This window comes from Salminus brasiliensis, chromosome 16 (genome assembly GCF_030463535.1).
Source record: "Salminus brasiliensis chromosome 16, fSalBra1.hap2, whole genome shotgun sequence".
NCBI lineage: Eukaryota > Metazoa > Chordata > Actinopteri > Characiformes > Bryconidae > Salminus > Salminus brasiliensis.
The window spans coordinates 509,629-528,162 of record NC_132893.1 but is presented as its reverse complement, the minus strand read 5'-3'; the positions used below and the strand labels follow the sequence as shown (position 1 = coordinate 528,162).

At 43.9% G+C, this 18,534-nt stretch overlaps 1 protein-coding gene across 1 annotated transcript in view; it reads left to right on the top strand.

Moving 5' to 3' along the window:
* The window catches only part of ppm1e (protein phosphatase, Mg2+/Mn2+ dependent, 1E), a 41,062-nt gene extending 25,741 nt beyond the window's left edge, over positions 1 to 15,321 (top strand). Inside the window, exons 2-7 of the mRNA XM_072659640.1 lie at positions 1,992 to 2,113; positions 5,827 to 6,026; positions 8,332 to 8,520; positions 8,964 to 9,107; positions 9,768 to 9,861; positions 11,054 to 15,321. Coding sequence (XP_072515741.1) covers positions 1,992 to 2,113; positions 5,827 to 6,026; positions 8,332 to 8,520; positions 8,964 to 9,107; positions 9,768 to 9,861; positions 11,054 to 12,006 — 1,702 coding nt within the window. The 3' untranslated portion in view covers positions 12,007 to 15,321. The remainder of the gene's footprint in view (positions 1 to 1,991; positions 2,114 to 5,826; positions 6,027 to 8,331; positions 8,521 to 8,963; positions 9,108 to 9,767; positions 9,862 to 11,053) is intronic.
* Positions 15,322 to 18,534: the final 3,213 nt, after the last annotated feature.

Here is an 18,534-nt window from a genome sequence, read left to right as displayed (position 1 = left end):
TGGTGGTGTGGAGTGGCGATTGGTCATTCCTTACTTTGGTTTTTAGGTTTACGGTCAGACCTGAACTTTAAAGAGTTGTGTGTTGTTTTTTGGGTCTATTGATTATATCTGTATCTCATGAATGCTTCTATGATCATTTTCTAACCTCGCATCATCCCTTACAGTTTAACACACTGTGCCTTTAGGACCGACATCTGTAGTTTTCAGTAGCTGTGGCTATATATACTCAGTATCCACTATGAATTATTCAGCATCCACTATGAATTATTTAGTATCCACCAGGAATTATTCAGTATCCACTATGAATTATTTAGTATCCACAAGAAAATTATTCAGTATCGACTAGGAATTATTTAGTATCCATTAGGAATTATTCAGTATCCGCTATGAATTATTTAGTATCCATTAGGGATTATTCAGTATCCACTATGAATTATTTAGTATCCACAAGAAAATTATTCAGTATCCACTAGGAATTATTTAGTATCCACCAGGAATTATTCAGTATCCACTATGAATTATTTAGTATCCACAAGAACATTATTCAGCATCCACTAGGAATTATTTAGTATCCACCAGGAATTATTCAGTATCCACTATGAATTATTTAGTATCCACAAGAACATTATTCAGCATCCACTAGGAATTATTTAGTATCCACCAGGAATTATTCAGTATCCACTATGAATTATTTAGTATCCACAAGAAAATTATTCAGTATCCACTATGAATTATTTAGTATCCACAAGAAAATTATTCAGTATCCACTATGAATTATTTAGTATCTATTTTAAATCACATACTATCTACTATTGATATTGATCAGTATGCACTATGAATTATGCAGTACCTACTATAAATAATCTGTTAAATTACAATAAATTAAATGATGAATAATTTAGTTGAATAAATTATCAGTATCCAGTATGAATCATTCTGTATCTATTATGAATGATTCAGTATCCACTTATGCCATCTTGAGAGTCTTAACTGCTTTTTGGATAAGGCACAGCTAATTAGAACAGAGCTCATTTGCATGTATCAGTCTTAATGGTACAGTAACAGAAACAGCGTCTGTACATCTTGAGGTTGGAAATGGGATATATGGTGCAGGGTTCCCCCGTCTGCACCACGGAAACACTGGTTGCCAACCTGGCTATCAGCTCTTATGTAACCGTGTGAAGCTCCTGATGAAGCTGAAAGTGGAGTGTCAGGCCGTGATTTCATAATATGTACTGTAATCGTAGCTATTTTCAGCAGACCACGAGTACCTCGCACTTATCAAAGCGGAGCGCTGGACTGGAAGCTTAGCTAAACATCACCAGCAGCAGCAGCACTGTAGAACCTTCAGCACTCTGAAGTCTAGAACGTGCTCTGCTGTGAGTTTACCTGCTTCAGATGTAGTATGTTCAATATGTTACACAATCGGCAGGAATATTACCTTTACTCTGTATTTTACAGTAAAGAAACTAGATGACAACTGCATGATGTTTTCATGGTCATATCTCATTAATATGCACAGTTTCATATATATTGGAATATATTTTGATATATTATAATAAGAAATAGATTACGTCAAGCCCTCTAAAACATGCTTTTACATTTTCTTTGAACATTTTAATATATATAAACTAATTAGAATATTCCATATTTAGCAAATACATGCAAATGTTTGTTCAAAAGACATGATGCAAAAACTTCTAAATTATTAAACGAACAAATTAAACATAATTTCTGTTTATTTACTGAATTTAGGAGTAAAGAGATCAGAGGATATGTTAATAGTATCTCTGTAGAGGATGTGCCGTATTTACACTGTACATCAGGTACTGTTTACTGTTGGTTCTAGCCAGCATGTTCCCATTCGTAGCGTAGACTGACAGCGACTTCCTCAGTGCCTCCCTAACGTTTGACCTGTCTCTCCTCAGACTGTTTCCTGTCCTGCTCTACAGACATTTAACCCTCTCTGTTTCGGTCTGTCTCTGTTACAGTAACTGCCCGTTCACGCTGGCCGCAGCTTTGGCTCGAGGCACAGCCGACAGCATCCTGCAGAGCGATCTCTCCGTCTATCACCTCAACAAAAACGTGGAGGACGGCACAGAAACGCTTCCTCGTGAGTAAATTATGCCACTCCTCCCTCGATAACTCACTTTTTACCCAGGTGTCCAGGTGTGGGGGTCCGGATGGTCCGTATATATATGCTTTATTAAAGCTGAGGCTCAGACTGAACAGTAACTAACAGTGAACACCTGCTGCAGGAAAGCTGGGAGCGGGTAAACAAGCAGAATAGAAATGAGCCAATGAGCTGGAGAGCAAAGAGGACTGAAAGGGGAGTTACAAGACCCTGCTGTAAAACAGCTCACCCCCACTCTTCAGAGAAAAAAGAAAGACAGGTAAACACACAGACAGACAGACAGATAGAGAGACAGGTAGACAGAGAGACTAGATAGACAGACAGACAGACAGACAGATAGATAGATAGATAGACAGACAGACAGACAGACAGATAGATAGATAGATAGATAGATAGATAGACAGACAGATAGATAGATAGATAGATACCTAGACAGATAGGGAGACAGGTACACAGAGAGACAAAGACAGATGGACAGAAAGATAGAGAGACAGATAGATAGATAGACAGACAGGAAGACAGATAGGGAGACAGGTACACAGAGAGACAGAGACAGATGGACAGAAAGAAAGAAGTAGGTCAATAGACAGGTAGACAGACAGACAGACAGACAGACAGATAGATAGATAGATAGATAGATAGATAGATAGATAGATAGATAGACTGACAGACAGATAGACAGATAGATAGATAGATAGATAGATAGATAGGGAGAGAGACAGGGACAGAAAGATAGAGAGACAGATAGATTGATAGATAGATAGACAGGCAGGAAGACAGAGAGGGAGACAGGTACACAGAGAGACAGAGACAGATGGACAGAAGGAAAGAAATAGGTCAATAGACAGGTAGACAGACAGATAGATAGATTGATAAAGACAGACAGACAGGTAGACAACCAGAGAGATCGGTATAAATACAGAGAGACAGCCAGATAATAAAATAGTCAGACAGAGAGATTGACAGACAGATAGACAGATGTTGAATTCTGAGTGTGTTTGAGAGCGTCGCTGTTGGAAGAGCTGCCTGATGAAGCTTCTCTTAACCCAGTTCTCTGACAGACAACGATGATGAAGATGAAGATGATGATGATGGTGGTGATTTTGAGTCTTAGAAAGGCTCAAACAGGCAAAGTCCTGAAGTTCTGAGATCAGACATGCGGAGATCAGCCCAGCGTTAGCGGTGAATGTAGGGCATCCTGCACAATTGAAAGTCTCTCCTATTCGACTGTGAATTCAGGTCACTTACTAACTTAACGCTGGCCTGAATTGCTTTCTTAACTTTCTATATTCGAATAGAAATGGCAAAGGAATTGGAAGAGGGAACGATTGCGAATGCTCCAGACAGGCTCTCACACGAATTAGAGGAGAGAGAGGGAACATCTGGCTCAGGCTCCAGGTTCTCAGGTGTTACAGGTGACTGCGTGATTAAAGGGTCATGGACCCAGAACGTCACGATCGTTTATTTGAGGGTGTTTTTCTGGTTTGTGATGTTGACAAACACTCACTGTTTCTAAAAGTGGGTGGGGCTAAACTGCCGTAGGCGACTGGATGTAAATGTGTGTGTGTGGACTGTTCGGAATCTCTTTGGCTGGATTTTCCATGATCTCGGCGCTTGTTATGTCTGAGTGTGTAATGCCATGTCCCCTCGGATTCAGCTGTCTCTGCCTTGCTCTCTGTGCTTGCGGCTCTCGGCTGCTTCAAGACCATTTGTGTTTGCGCTGGGAGAGAGAGCTCGGCCCGGTTGTGTAGATTACAGTATAAACCAATGCACTGACACCCCCCTCAGTGGACCACATACCCGCATGTAACACACAGCTAGGCCATGTTTAACCTCAGCTGCTCGCTTCTTCTGCTCACACATTAAAGAACCCGCATGACTCTGCTCTCTTACTTTTGTAGAGTTGGACAGACAGAGGGACGGAGAGGAGGAGGGATGAGGGGGTGGAGTTGGATAGAGGGGTGGAGAACTGAAGAGTTAGAGAGATGGAGGAGTGGAAGATGGATGGGTGGAGGAGGGCAGACAGACGTCTGGCTCAGGGCAAAGGAGCACACACACACACACTGTGCACCCGCGCAGCCCTGAGATGACTGATTAAATTTAGATTCTGCCCACAGAGACGGGTGGGGCGGGTGGTGGTGGGAGGGGGGGCTGTAAAGAAGGAACACACTGACTGATAAACACTAAAAATCACACACACACACACACCAGAACTAAGAATGAGGGGTGAGGTGGGGTGGTGATCATCATCCAACATCCTGACCTCACTAACGCTCTTGTCGCTGAATGCAATCAAATCCTCACAGCAATGCTCCACCTCCAAAATCTAGTAGAAAGTCTTCTTCTCTGGACAGTAGAGACAGTTACTCCAACAGAAGCAGGATCAGCTCTTTTAATACTCTTGATTTAGAAGAAACAATGAATGAGCAGGTGTCCCAATACTTTTGTCCAGATTGTGTGGTGTGTGTGTGTGTGTATATATATATATAAGCAATATAAGGTTGTGGGTGAGGATGTGTAAGCGTGAGATCATGTGTTTTTAATAGGGCTGATAGACTGCAGGCTATGGTAGAGGCCACAGGTGTGTGTGTGTGTGTGTGTGTGTGTGTGTGTGTGTGTGTGTGTGTGTGGAGGACTTCGGTCTCTAAGGAGATGAGAGAGATGCACAGAGCAGAAGAAGAGAAGACAGGATGTCAGTTACAGCCTCAGGAGACTGCAGCAGTCCTGTCCTCCTTTGCCCATTGTCCTCAATTCCCACACTTTTATCAGCTCTAAACACACACACACACACACCCTTAGGTGCCAATACAATGTGTGAACAGACCTGCTACTCTGAACTCTGATGCCAAATGAACAGTGTGTGTGTGTGTGTGTGTGTGTGTTTTACCCAATTTTCCTTCTTAGTTTTAGTTAGCCAATTACCCAACAACCCAACAGTCCTCTCCCTCATCACATGTAATGGTCCCGTCCCTGGGAGGGTGAGAACTGACACACACACAACCAGCCACCACCTCCTCCAACTATCACTGATGCACCAGCGCCAGGTACCCAGCTCTGATACTTCAGCCAGCAGACACCAGTGCCGGCCAGCATCACACTGAAGTGATGTGAGGAGAGAGAGAGAGAGAGAGAGAGAGAGAGAGAGAGAGAGAGACATCTACCCACCCAGAGAGAGCAAGGCCTATTGTGCTCTCACTGACTCCGGCTGCTGATGGCAAAACAGCATGACCCGGGATTCGAACCCACGACCCTCGGGTCATAGTGTATCTGCTATACTGTGTGTTGCTCATGTCTGTGAGTGTGTGTGAAGTAAGACTGTGTATTTACAAGAACCTAGCGATATGATACGTATTACGATACAGGGGTTACAATTAAATATATGAATCAATATATATTAATCAATATATTGCGATGCTGTAATGGGTTTTTTATCAAATGTTTGGAAAACCATAATCTGTATGAAATCTGAGTAAAAGAAAAGTTGACTATTTATCCAATCAGAACAGTGGGACCTGAAGACCCCAACACTGCCCTCTAGTGTATTCTAGTGTAAATATTCACTAATAATCAATACTGAGTTTCTGAGAGTCGATACTGAAGAACAGAACATTGCGATACTTCGATATTTCAGTGTTTTCGTACACCCCCAGAACGCAGGTGTTGACGCGAGCTGTGTGTTGTGTGTTGTGCAGAGATCGAGGCGGTGAAGCTGGCGCGGCTGGTGTTTAATAAGCTGTGTGAGACATGCTGCCTGTGGCTGAAGGGGGTTCCGACCCGCCGCCGTGCCCAGCCGTACTACGAGACCTCCATCCACGCCATCAAGAACATGAGGAGAAAGATGGAGGACAGACACGTGGTCATCCCGGACTTTAACACACTCTTTAACCTCCAGGTAGAACACACACACACACACACACTTTCTCTATGGGACTTTATTGTGTGTGTTTTTATACATTCTGGAATTTCTGGAATTTATTTTTTTACTCTTTATTAGTTGAATCCTGGGTAGTTTAGAGGAATTCTGGTCTGTGATTTCACAATTTTATAATTACATCATTTCATAATTACAATTATAAAGTTATAATGTACGTTTTGTTATATTCTGTTTGCACCAGTGTAAGGAAATAATAATATATCATATAGAGTTGTTTAATATAATATAATATATTTTTTATATATATAATACTAAAATGTCTATAACACATTATTGAATTATACAATCCTGTGCAGAATTGCTCCACAGTTCCAGCTCCATGTAGAGGCGATGTTGTGAGTGTAAATAAGACACATTTTAAAACATACCTACTGTTTATTTACTCCATTCAGCAGAGATTTACATTTACATTTACGGCATTTAGCAGACGCTCTTATCCAGAGCGACTTACAAAGTGCTTTGCTATTTACCCAAGAAAAGCCTCAGCTAGTTAGAATAGACCAATATAAAACATAAAAACATGAAATATGTTATATATGTTATATAATTCTGTACATAAATATACATGATAATAATGTTATATATTGTATTTATCATATGTCATATATTATATATATTTTGTCATATGTTGTGTTTACACTCAGAACCCTCCTGTAGGGATTTCAGTGTTACTATAATAATGGTAGCTGGAACAGCTAAGCTGCTGAACACAGTCATGCCCACTCCTACTATCTGGACCTACTGCTCTGTGTGAGGCACAGCCTGTGGGCAGGACTGCAGGGACCGCTGGCCTTTAATAGCATTGTATTTTAATCAATAAAGCTTTGGCCCAGTTCTTTTCCGAGCCCAGTGGTGGTAGGTTATACGTCAGGCCCAGTTGGAGGCTGTTGATAAATGAATGGCTTTTACTGGAGTTATTGTCTAAACAGCAGCAGCACTCCCTCCCAGGCCCAACAGTGACCACTCTCAGTGTCCACAGTACATTCAGAGAGAGAGAGAGAGAGAGAGAGAGAGAGAGAGAGAGAGAGAGAGAGAGAGAGACAAAGAATTAAAACTATAGTCTAGACATGTCCTTTCTCCACATCAGGGCTGCACAGTATATTGTGTGTTATTGTGATATTGATCTGAATTTGCAATTCAGATAGGATATAAGGATGCCAATGGAAATATGCCCCACCCATTCAACCTACAGCAGTTTAGCCCCGCCCATTCAACCTACAGCAGTTTAGCCCCACCCATTTAACCTACTGCAGTTTAGCCCCACCCATTCAACCTACAGCAGTGTAGCCCCACCCATTCAACTTACAGCAGTTTAGCCCCACCCATTTAACCTACTGCAGTTTAGCCCCACCCATTCAGCCTACAGCAGTTTAGCCCCACCCATTCAGCCTACAGCAGTTTAGCTCTGCCCTTATGTTCGGGCCCTTATGTATGACTGGGGAAATAAAATAACAGAATAATTAAGAACAGACTCGGCGTTCAGGGCCCTTAAATACTGGGCCTGAATATTCAGTCAGTAAGGGCCCGCTCCCTCCCGCAGTAACGGTAGGGAGGGATCCGTAATGAAGTGATTACTCTCAGCAGTGAGGAGCTTGGCCCGTTTCAGTGGCCCGGTTAGCCAGTAAATGACTCCTAAGCTGTCGATAATTAAAGCCCATTTGATGAGAGCGAACACAGACCCACTTCATTTGCATATTCATAAAACTATGACACTTAATTCAGTGAGTATTCCAATAAGAGGACAGGGTCTTCTGAAGAGGAGAGGCCTCAGGTTTGCTGCTGTGTGTGAAAGCATTAGGGCTGTAGTAAGTGGTCAGGGTGGAGTTGTGCAGGTGTCTGAGGGTGGTGTAATGGTTTAATTAAGGTGCAGCTCAGTGTGCAGCGTTCTGCAGCGGCTTACCTAAACACAACACACCTGTAGATTTAAAGGGTTTTCAGACCAACCCTGTCTGAACTGATTCACAGTCCAGACAGATAGGAAGCACAACAAAAAGTGTTAGCGTCGTCATCAGGGGGTCACGGGTTTCACAGGGGTCACCCCTAACTTGATTAGGGGTTATTGACTGATTGACTAACATGGCTAACATGGTGATAGCTCCAGCTAATGCTACTTCAGGTCTGGCTAGCAGGTTTAACCCAGGCTAACTCTTTTTAATAGCTGCTAAGTGCAGGTGGTGAGTGTGTTAGCGAGTTTATAGCTCTTTATAAGTGTGTTTAAAGGTATCTCCAGATTGATTGTCAGTGTGTGTGTGTGTGTGTGTAGGATCAGGAGGAGCAGGCGTTTTTTGCGGTGTTCGACGGCCACGGGGGCGTGGACGCGGCCACCTACGCCGCCAATCACCTGCATGTCAACCTGGTGAGACAGGAGATGTTCAGCCAGGACCCGGGGGAGGCGCTGTGCCGCGCCTTTAAACTGACTGACGAGCGCTTCGTACAGAAGGCCAAGCGAGATGTCAGTCTCTCTCTTTCTCTTAAATCACTTTTAGATTCTCTCTCGCCCTTTTTCTCTTTTTTCTTTCTCCCTTTCTTTATCACTCTCTCGCCCTTTCTGTCTCTCTCTCTTTTCTCCTAATTCTATATTTTACTTCCTTTTCTCTTTGTTACTTTGTCTTCCTGATGTTTTTCCCTTTCTCTCGCCCTTTTCTCTCTCTCTCTCTCTCTCTCTCTCTCTTTCTCTCTCTCTCTCTGTATAGTTCTGTTCTGGGTCATTATAAAATCTTAATATAAAAGAGCAGGAGTCTCAAATTAATGTATTCATTTAACTGACTTGAGTTGATGGTTGTTTCTGTGTGTGTGTGTGTGTATGTATGTGTGTGTGTGTGTGTGTGTGTATGTGTGTTTGTGTGTGTGTTTGTTTGTGTATGTATGTGTGTGTGTGTGTGTGTGCGGGGACAGAACCTGCGCTGTGGCACCACTGGGGTCGTGACCTTTCTGCGGGGCCGTACACTGTATGTGGCCTGGCTGGGAGACTCGCAGGTCATGCTGGTGAAGAAAGGACAACCTGTGGAGCTGATGAAGCCACATAAACCAGACAGAGAGGTAGACACACATACACATGCACTCACACACACACTCACACACGCACACACTCACACACTCACACACTCACACACATGCACTCACACACACACACTCATACACACTCACACACACTCACACACGCACACACACACACACATGCACTTATATGCACACTCATACACACTCACACACACACACTCATAGGCACACTCACACACACTCAGCATCACTGTTTCCGGAACGATCTGTGTCAGATTCTTTTTTTTCCATCCAGCATTTCAGACGATTTCAGGGCGATAATATGGTGCCAGGAGCCAATGCCTGACTGTCCAAACATACAGCACACCCTAAGGGTCACTGAAACAGCTCAGTTCACTCAGTCAGTCTAACTCAACTGAATGAACTCACCTCAACTCAAACTCTTACACCACTGAGCCGAGTGCCTCTCACATTTTCAGTAAGAAGTGCAGTTAGGTTTTACAGTACTCCTAAGGGTTCTATGAGTTCTCTCCAACTTTACTAAAGAACCTTTAAAGAACTTTAAAAAAACTAAAACCCTATCTTTAGTTTTTGGTCGCTCAGCCATTCTAGTTGTTTCTCTGAGTGACATTTTAGCATTTGATATATTCATAATGTGTGTGTGTGTGTGTGTGTGTGTGTGTGTGTGTGTGTGTGTAGGATGAGAAGCAGCGGATCGAAGCCCTGGGCGGCTGTGTGATCTGGTTCGGGACGTGGCGGGTGAACGGCAGCCTGTCCGTTTCCAGAGCTATAGGTAAACCCACGCACCCTACACACCTCACACCACACACCTCACACCTCACACCACACACCACACACCTCCACCACACACCTCACACCTCACACTTCACACCTCACACCACACACCACACACCTCCACCACACACCTCACACCTCACACCTCACACCACAACCACAACCACAATCCAATTCAATCACGCAGTACAATCCTCTGTACAGTCACAGACAGTGTTTCTAGCATGTTGGCTGCCTTTCTCATCAGAGTTACACAACTTAACACCAAACAGACAAATTTACTCCCTCCATCAGCGCTGGATTCATCCTGAACTGAGAGAGAGAGAGAGAGAGACAGAGAGAGAGACCGAGAGAGAGAGAGAGACAGAGAGAGAGACCGAGAGAGAGAGAGATAGAGAGAGAGACAGAGAGAGAGAGGCTGAACTAAAACACTTTCAGTAGGGAGTCCCTCTCTTTTTGAGGTTCCACTGCCGGGACCCTCCACCCCAGCGTTGAGTGCAGCTCTCTAAAGCACTTCTACCCACAACAGCAGTTCAAAACAGCTTGACTGGACCGGCTCCTCAGCAGTCCTCTCACACGAGAGCACACACACTCCTGAACACAGAGGAGACAAAACACCTGCAGGAGGAGCTCAGCTCTGTCCTGGTGAATTCACTCACTCCACAGTTCTGGCAGAAGGACGACCTGATAAACATACAGGCCTCTGGGTATCTTTATTTATGTGCTTGTTTATTTATTGCCTCCTGTGCCGCCTACAAGCCAGTTCCTCATGAGTCACTGCGTCCTGATGGCCGGTAGATAATCAATCTGAAAATACAACGACGGCCCAAATCAGATTAACCTCTAATTCTGTTAAAGCTCTGGGTTTGGATCGCCGGGCTGCTTCCCAAATCACAAATACGATCCGGCTCACTCAGGCCACTTCGGAAAATACGCCCACAAATGTGTTCTTCCACACCTGCTGTGTACTGGTACAAATCCCATTCAACCCTAATGAGAGACTGTAGCTCCGCCTATATACCTACATTTAGAGCGTTATTAATATTCAACACTAAATGTAGGTATTGTGATATACACTGAGGAGGCGGAGCTTCAGTCTCTCATTGGTTGGTCGAGGGGTATTTTTAACAGCTTCCAGATTGGGGTTATCAGAGTTCATCCTAAACCATCTGCTCTGTGTGTTTGTGCAGGAGACTCAGAGCACAAACCTTATATCTGCGGAGATGCTGACCACATCACATTCCCGCTGGACGGCACTGAGGACTACCTGATCCTGGCCTGCGATGGCTTTTATGACACGGTGAATCCAGATGAGGCAGCACGAGTGGTCAGTGACCACCTGCAGGAGAACAGCGGCGACACCACCATGGTGGCCCACAAACTGGTGGCCTCGGCCCGCGACGCCGGCTCCAGTGACAACATCACAGTCATCGTGGTGTTCCTCAGGGATCCACGAGCACCCCCGCCATCGGAGGAGCCAGAGGAGGAGGGGGAGGAGCCAGAGGAGGAACTAGTGGAAGAGGAGGCGGAGCCAGAAGAGGAGGAGGAGGAAGAGGAGACCTCTCAAAGCGAGCTGGTATGTCAAGATGGCGGAGGAGAGAACGGCGGGAAGTCTCGTGGCGGCTGGCCCCTGCAGCAGTGCTCAGCTCCGGCCGATCTGGCGTACGAAGACCGCATGGATTCGTTTACGGACAGAACCAGCCTGAGCATCACCGGGCCCAAGCCTTTTACAGAAAAGGGCTGCTTCCGGCTGCCTCCGGAGGCCCGAAGCCCACCAAGCAGAACCTTCAGGCCGGACCTGGGGGCCGGCGGAGGCTGGGTTTGGCGCCCCCGCATGGAAGCAGAGGGCTACTGTGGGCTCAGGCACCAAAACCAGCCTAAATCTCGAGTCCCGTCATTCTCAAAACCCGCCACTGGACGTTGGCTGGAGGCGGCTGCCCTCTTCCCCCAGCAGGGGAGGAGAAAGAGAAGGATGGAGGGAGCAGCACTGAGGCGGGAGACGAAGAAGCGTCGGATTTTGGCGGCCCGAGAATTCCACTACCCCCTGACCCCCTACCCTAATGTGCCCTATCCGCTTCGCTGTATAGACAGCAGGCCCGGGGTCGCCATGCCTCGCATTACACATGCTGAAAGCAGGGTCTAAACCCTAAACCTGCATTATACTGCTCACCTTCCAACACTAGAACACACTCATATCATTCATCAGAAGCTGAAGAACACAGTGGGTGCAAATATACACACATACACACACACACACACACACACACACACACACACACATCTTAGGAAAGAGAAGAATCTTAAATGTAGACAATATATCTATTACTTCTCATAAAAGACTGCTGTAATAATAAGAACCATATTAGAGTGTGTACAAGATTACAGTATAATGTAAATTATATAAACAATATACAATAACCCTGCTATAAATATTACAGTATTTATAATAAGAGTATTTGACTGTGTAAAAAGCATTCATAAGATTACAATATACTGTAAATTATAAATAAGTCACCCTGTTATAAATATTGCAGTACTTACAGTGCTTATTCTACGAATATATGAAAGCGTAAGATATCATATCATAATATATAGTACATTATAAATATTACAGAATTCAACCTGTAAGGTATTCCACCTACTTCAAGATACCTCTACTTCTACTGATTTTATCAAGTGAAATGATCTTTTTGGATCATCTGGAGATGCTTGATTTAAGGAATTATGCTTAATGGATAAAGATGCTTTTTTGATCATTATCTGATCATTTCACTTGATCAGTGTTTAATCATATTCTTACAGCAGTCTCAGAGTGAGAAATACTGGATACACTGCCAAGACTTCAGATGCTGTCACTTGCCAAGAGAGAATTTATTCAGTGTCCCTCCTTATACTAATGCCTAATACCGGCCAGCCTGCCACATCTATTAATATTCACACTGTACAGGTTAGGCAGAAACGTCACCTGGACCACTTTATGGTCAAAAGTTCACTCCCACCATCCCCTATCCAGTTCCCTCACAAACCCAGCCTACAGTCGTTTAATAGGCAGACTGAGTTAGTGGGGGGTCTCTGAGGTCAGGGAGTAGAGTATAGTTCCTGTCCTGTCTGTATCGTTAGGCCTGAACTGTCCCACCCTTTCTTATCACCTCTGGAACCTTAACCTCAGTGTTCAGAGCTTATTTTAGCTTCATTTTGCCATCTGTGTGCGTGTGTGTGTGTGTGTGTGTGTGTGTGTGTGTGTGTGTTTGGCTTGTTTTGGTGTAGACTGCTACGTTTGTAATTCCTTAGCATTGGTGTACAGTTTGAATCGTATCATCATATTTTTGTAGTTATCAAGCTTCACCCCAAACCAGACTTTAGAACTAGGAATGGTTCTTCCCAGGCTCCACCCACAAGTGTGTTCTTCCATAGCTACTGTTGCTTGGTTGAACAAGCTTTATAGAAAGCTGGTATTTAACCAGCCCACTTAACCCTAATGAGAGACTGTAGCTCCTCCTCCTCAGTGTATATCACAATACCTACATATAGAGCGTTATTAATATTCACCCTAATGAGAGACTGTAGCTCCGCCTCCTCAGTGTAAGTTTATCTAATAAGGGTCAGAACTAGGTATCTGGATGCAGCCTGTTGGAGTATAAGAGGTGTGGTCTTCACAACAGAGTCTATGACTTGTGGGTGGAGCCTGGTGAGGACAATTTAAATGGTTTTTTATTTGGCTTTGAAGTCCAGACATAAAGAACACAAACGGACATTAGAAACGTGAAAGGCTAAGAAGCAACACCATGTCCAGGCTTTTAGATGGGTTCTAGACACAAGCTTAACAGTTACAGTTCTGCATTTACTATCTAGTACAGCAGAGTTGCAGAACAGGTGAGGAGTAAAACCTATTCAGCTTGTTTACAAACTGGAAAACCAAAGAAAGGCACATAGCATAGTTCCACATGCGCCTTGTGTTCTGTAAAGCTTGTCCAACGAGCAACAGTTTCTACAGAAGAACATATTTGTGGGCGGAGCCTGGATAACACTGTGGCACATGAAGGCAGCATAAATAAACACACACACATCTTCAGTGCTCACCACAGCCCGTCCCGAGCAGGCCAGTCGGAAGCACCTGATCTCAGCGCAGTGGTTGTTGAGTAGGCAGATGTTGTATCTGGTAGAGTAGAATGTATATCAAGATCCAGAATGTTTCTAGACCTCCACTCACTCACACACACTCACACACACACACACACACACACACACACACACACACACACACATTTATACATGAGGAAGATTAAAGATTAGATTTTAGCGTGAACTTTTTGGAATGTATCTGTAGTGCCGACCCTTCAGTCTTTAGACACTCCGCTCTAACCTATTCTCCATTGGTTTTCTTCTCATCACAGCCTCTTTAACTGCATATCTGAGCGTTGTGTCCATCACCGTCCATCACAGGGCAGCACACAGAGCTGCATTATCGTGTTATTCAAATATTGAAACACTCTTTTAGTTCTCACTTTTTTCACATTTTAAGAGAAACGCCGGTGTTGGTTTGTGCTCTCAGGCAGTTTTGGAGCGCAGACTGATCCTGTAGCTAGACTTAAGCTAGGCTTTATGAAGTACAACTATTTTGTCCGCCTTTCCATTCGTCGTCATTGTACGTGACGTCTCTGAAAAAGACTTAAACCCCTATTCCCTAATTAATGTCTCGGGGCACAGATATATATATATATATATATATATATATATATATATATATATATATATATATATATATAATGAAACTGTAGTAAAATCACATATATATATGTATATGTGTATGTGTGTGTGAGTGTGCGTAACATTCGGGGATGTGTATATGATGTCTGTCCTATTATATGTGATAGCTAAGTCACCGTTGTTAATTCAGATGGATACACAAGTCTGTACTGAGCTCCTTCTCCATGCTGTTCTTACCCCATACATTACCACTGTGACCATCGACGGAGCAGGACGATATTTCTGACCCACGGATATCACCATCAGCACCATCCTACCAGTGGCACCAGTGTGGACAACACTCTCCAGGAACTCCACTGCAGCCACCTTAGATGGAGGCTGAAGTGTGTTTAGAGACGGAGTAGTGACGGTGGAGCGCATCACACTGAAGTCTGAAGCCCGCTGTCCTGTCCAGTGGTCCCTCGCTCTGTCTCTTTCCATCTACTGCCCTACTGTCCCCTCGCTCTCTCTCACCATGTCGTGTTCATGTTCTGCTTTCTTTCCCCCCCATAAGCAATAATGAACCTACATAAGCCATGAGTGAGGAGGGACTCTCTGTCGGAGAGCTGGAAGAAAAGCAGAAGGGAATGTCACATTTCACGCGAGATGGAAGAAAGCTTCAAAAGGAAAAAATATTAAAAATAAACGTGTTACTGGTGGTCATCACTGTATTCTATTAAAGCTGTGTATAAAGACAAAAAACACACAAAAACACTGTTGTACTCTCTCTTACAGACCTGTATTGATGATAGCCATACACGCCTGGCGGCCTGGTGCCTAGCAAACCCTTCAGACTGGGCACGCTGCTGATTTCAGGAAACAGGAGGGCGATTATCTAAGGAACGGCACTTAGGGCCGCCGCTCGAACACTGTCAGTGTGGAGACGTGTCCCGTAGCCTTTCACAATTTGCTATAGACATTTTACACGCTTGAGAAGAGTCTGAATTTCCACATTTTCCACCCGACCCCACCTAAAGGACGCGCTCGGTGTCTGAAGTCGGCCTCTTTAGTTGTAGCACTGGAGCTGAGGCTAAGGCTAAAGCACAGTGCTAGTTAGCTAAATCACCACACACTGATCTCAGATTCATTCACTGATCTCTAATAAACTTGCTTATGTGGTTTCAGACATGGTGTGGCTCACTGTTATCTAGAACATGGACTAAAGTACCAAGATACGTCTGAATACAACCGGCTGCTGCTGTTGTTTTTAGCTTTGCTAATGCTGCATTCATGCCATAGCTAGCAGTTGAAATTCAGTGATGATCATATCATCACTGAGTAGCATATTAATGTTCAAAACACAAGAAATGCTTGTTTTTGCTAGGCAGGTGTTCTGTCGAGTCGTGCTACGTGGCGGCTCTGAGGATGCGCTGAGCCGCGGCTTTTAATGTTTTTTTAAGTGCTTATCATTATAATTCTGTTTTCCTCAGGTACATTATACAAGCTGAGCTTATTATTTGCTTAAAAGTGTAAATAGTGATTCAAATAAATAAATGAATTAATACATTAACTCTGGTACAGCGATTTAGGCTAAGCGAATATGCTGCCTGTACTTCTGCTGGGAGCATTTACTGATGTGGTGCTTTTAGCCTGTCTGAATATCCCACCTCCAGTTTTATTAATATCTATTTTATTAATGTCAGCACAACTCGTCAGAACACAATGCTTAATTTATTTATTACTACTGTACTGTATTACTCAATTCTGGGTTTAATAATATCATACATAAATAGCATATCATACACAAGAAGAACGTCAAACGTCTTAAACTCAAACTCGTAGTTCTGTGGGTGGCAATATGTTGAAATTTCACGGCTGGTTTAAGGACATGAATGAAGCAGAAAAGCTAGCTGACTAAATTAGTGCTACATTAGCCTTGTAGCTCCAGTGCTAAAAGCTAAATAAGCTAACTTCACACCAGCTTGTCTTAGCTGTTCAGCAGCGTTCAGTACGGGGTGAACCGTCTACATTCATTTTTTGGTCAAGATCTTTCAGACAGGGATTTCACGGCTGAACACGGCGTGCTGTCGAAGCAGGAGGGTGTTTTGGGGTGTTTTGGGGTGTTTGGGGGTGTTTTGGGGTGTTTGGGGGTGTTTTGGGGTGTTTTGCAGATTGTCAGAACCGTTAGCCGTGTCTTCGACTACAGCTAGCCTTTAAAACGTCCGGCGGGAAAAGGAAGCCCTGCGCGTTGTTGTTGTATCTGTAGGAGTTTTTACTTTCACACTCAGTTTTTATTTTTAAATGATGAATGATTCCCCCAGCGCTGCCTTTTTTCCTGCTAAAGGAAATCCTTCTCAGCGTCCGCCATGTCCTCCTCCTCCTCCTCCTCCTCTTCCTCCTCTTTACCCCCCATAGCTGCAGATTAGCTCACAGTAAAATAGTGAAACCTGTATGTGTATATTCTGTGGTACTGTAGTATTATAAATATGTATATCTATAACTGGTGACTATCATGTATAAAGTGTATAAGAACTCTGTCTCAGCTGTGATTTCTTTCTCGCTCTGTCCGTCCTGTGCCGTCAGGGGCCTTAGGGGTTAAACTACGGGCTGGTTGGGAGTGTGTACCTGTGTTGTGTGTGTTATACTCCATGTGGACAAAAGTTTTGGGACACCAGCTTATTCACTGTTTCTTCTGAAAATCAAGGGTTTTAAAAGAGTTTGCTCTTGCTACTGCTTCTACTCTAATATGTTGGAGCAGGAACATTGCTGTGAGGATTTGACTGCATTCAGCAACAAGAGCGACGTTAGTGAGGTCAGGATGTTGGATGATGATCAGCATCCCACCTCATCTTCTCCCAACTCCTCAACTCATCCTATCTAAAAGTTCTGGATGGAGCTCCTCCACCATCATTCCAGAGAGCACAGTTCCTCCACTGCTCCACAGCTCCTCAATGCTGGGGGGCTTTATACCCCTCTAGCCCACGCCTGGCATTAGGCAGTATGGAGCCAATGGGTTCATGATGTTTGTCTGCTCCAGAGAGTCCTATTCTATTGGCAGTACTTCTTCTCTACAGGGACTAGACAAGCTGTGTGTGCATTTGCACATCTGTAGGGGTGTCCACAAACATTTGGACATATAGTGTACATATAGCCATTATTGACACAAAAGGTCAACAGTTCTTACACTGCACATCGTGCCATAATAAATATACACAAATATAAAAATAGCTTTCTAGATGAAACCAAATATTTAATAAATTGTGTTTATTAAAGAATTTAAATATAATTGACAGTAAATTCAGTTTGTGACGGACAGAGCTTTAAAACTGGCCCACTGTATAAACCCCACATCACTAATAACTAATTGAGTGTTTAATGCAATTGATCGTGCAGTCCTAATGTGTGTGTGTGTGTGTATTAATTTCCCAAAATTTAATGACTGTGTGTGTGTGTCCATATTGGTGTCACCCACAGGGCTGATCCTGTGGCCCCTGGGGGCCGCGGAGTTGGGAGGTTTAATTATAGCTCTGGGTCTGCACCTGTCACAGCCTGGTGATACCACAGGAGCATTTAATTAAACAAGCTGCTTTTAATCAACCCACACAGCCTCCCAGTGGCTGAGCCAAACAAGCCCGTATACAGCCATGAGCAAAAGCAGTGCGGGTGTAAACACTACAACCTTCCCCATAGGTGAAGTTAACAGTACCGGTTCTTACCAGCCGCTAGGATGTGAACCATTAGACTGCCCACATTCTAACTCTATTAATTTAGTTTAGTTCTATACTGTTTGAAGCAGACCAGCTTTTCCACCTAAACACATCAGAATATCTGCGTCCAAATACTTATGTCCAGTGAAAAGAGGCTGTTGTGGAAAACACTGTCCATTTATTTTACACCACAAAGTAGAACAGCAGATCTCAGCCCAATCAAACCCAACTAGATTCTGTTACCATCACATCTACAGTCCACTCCTGACCCACCATCA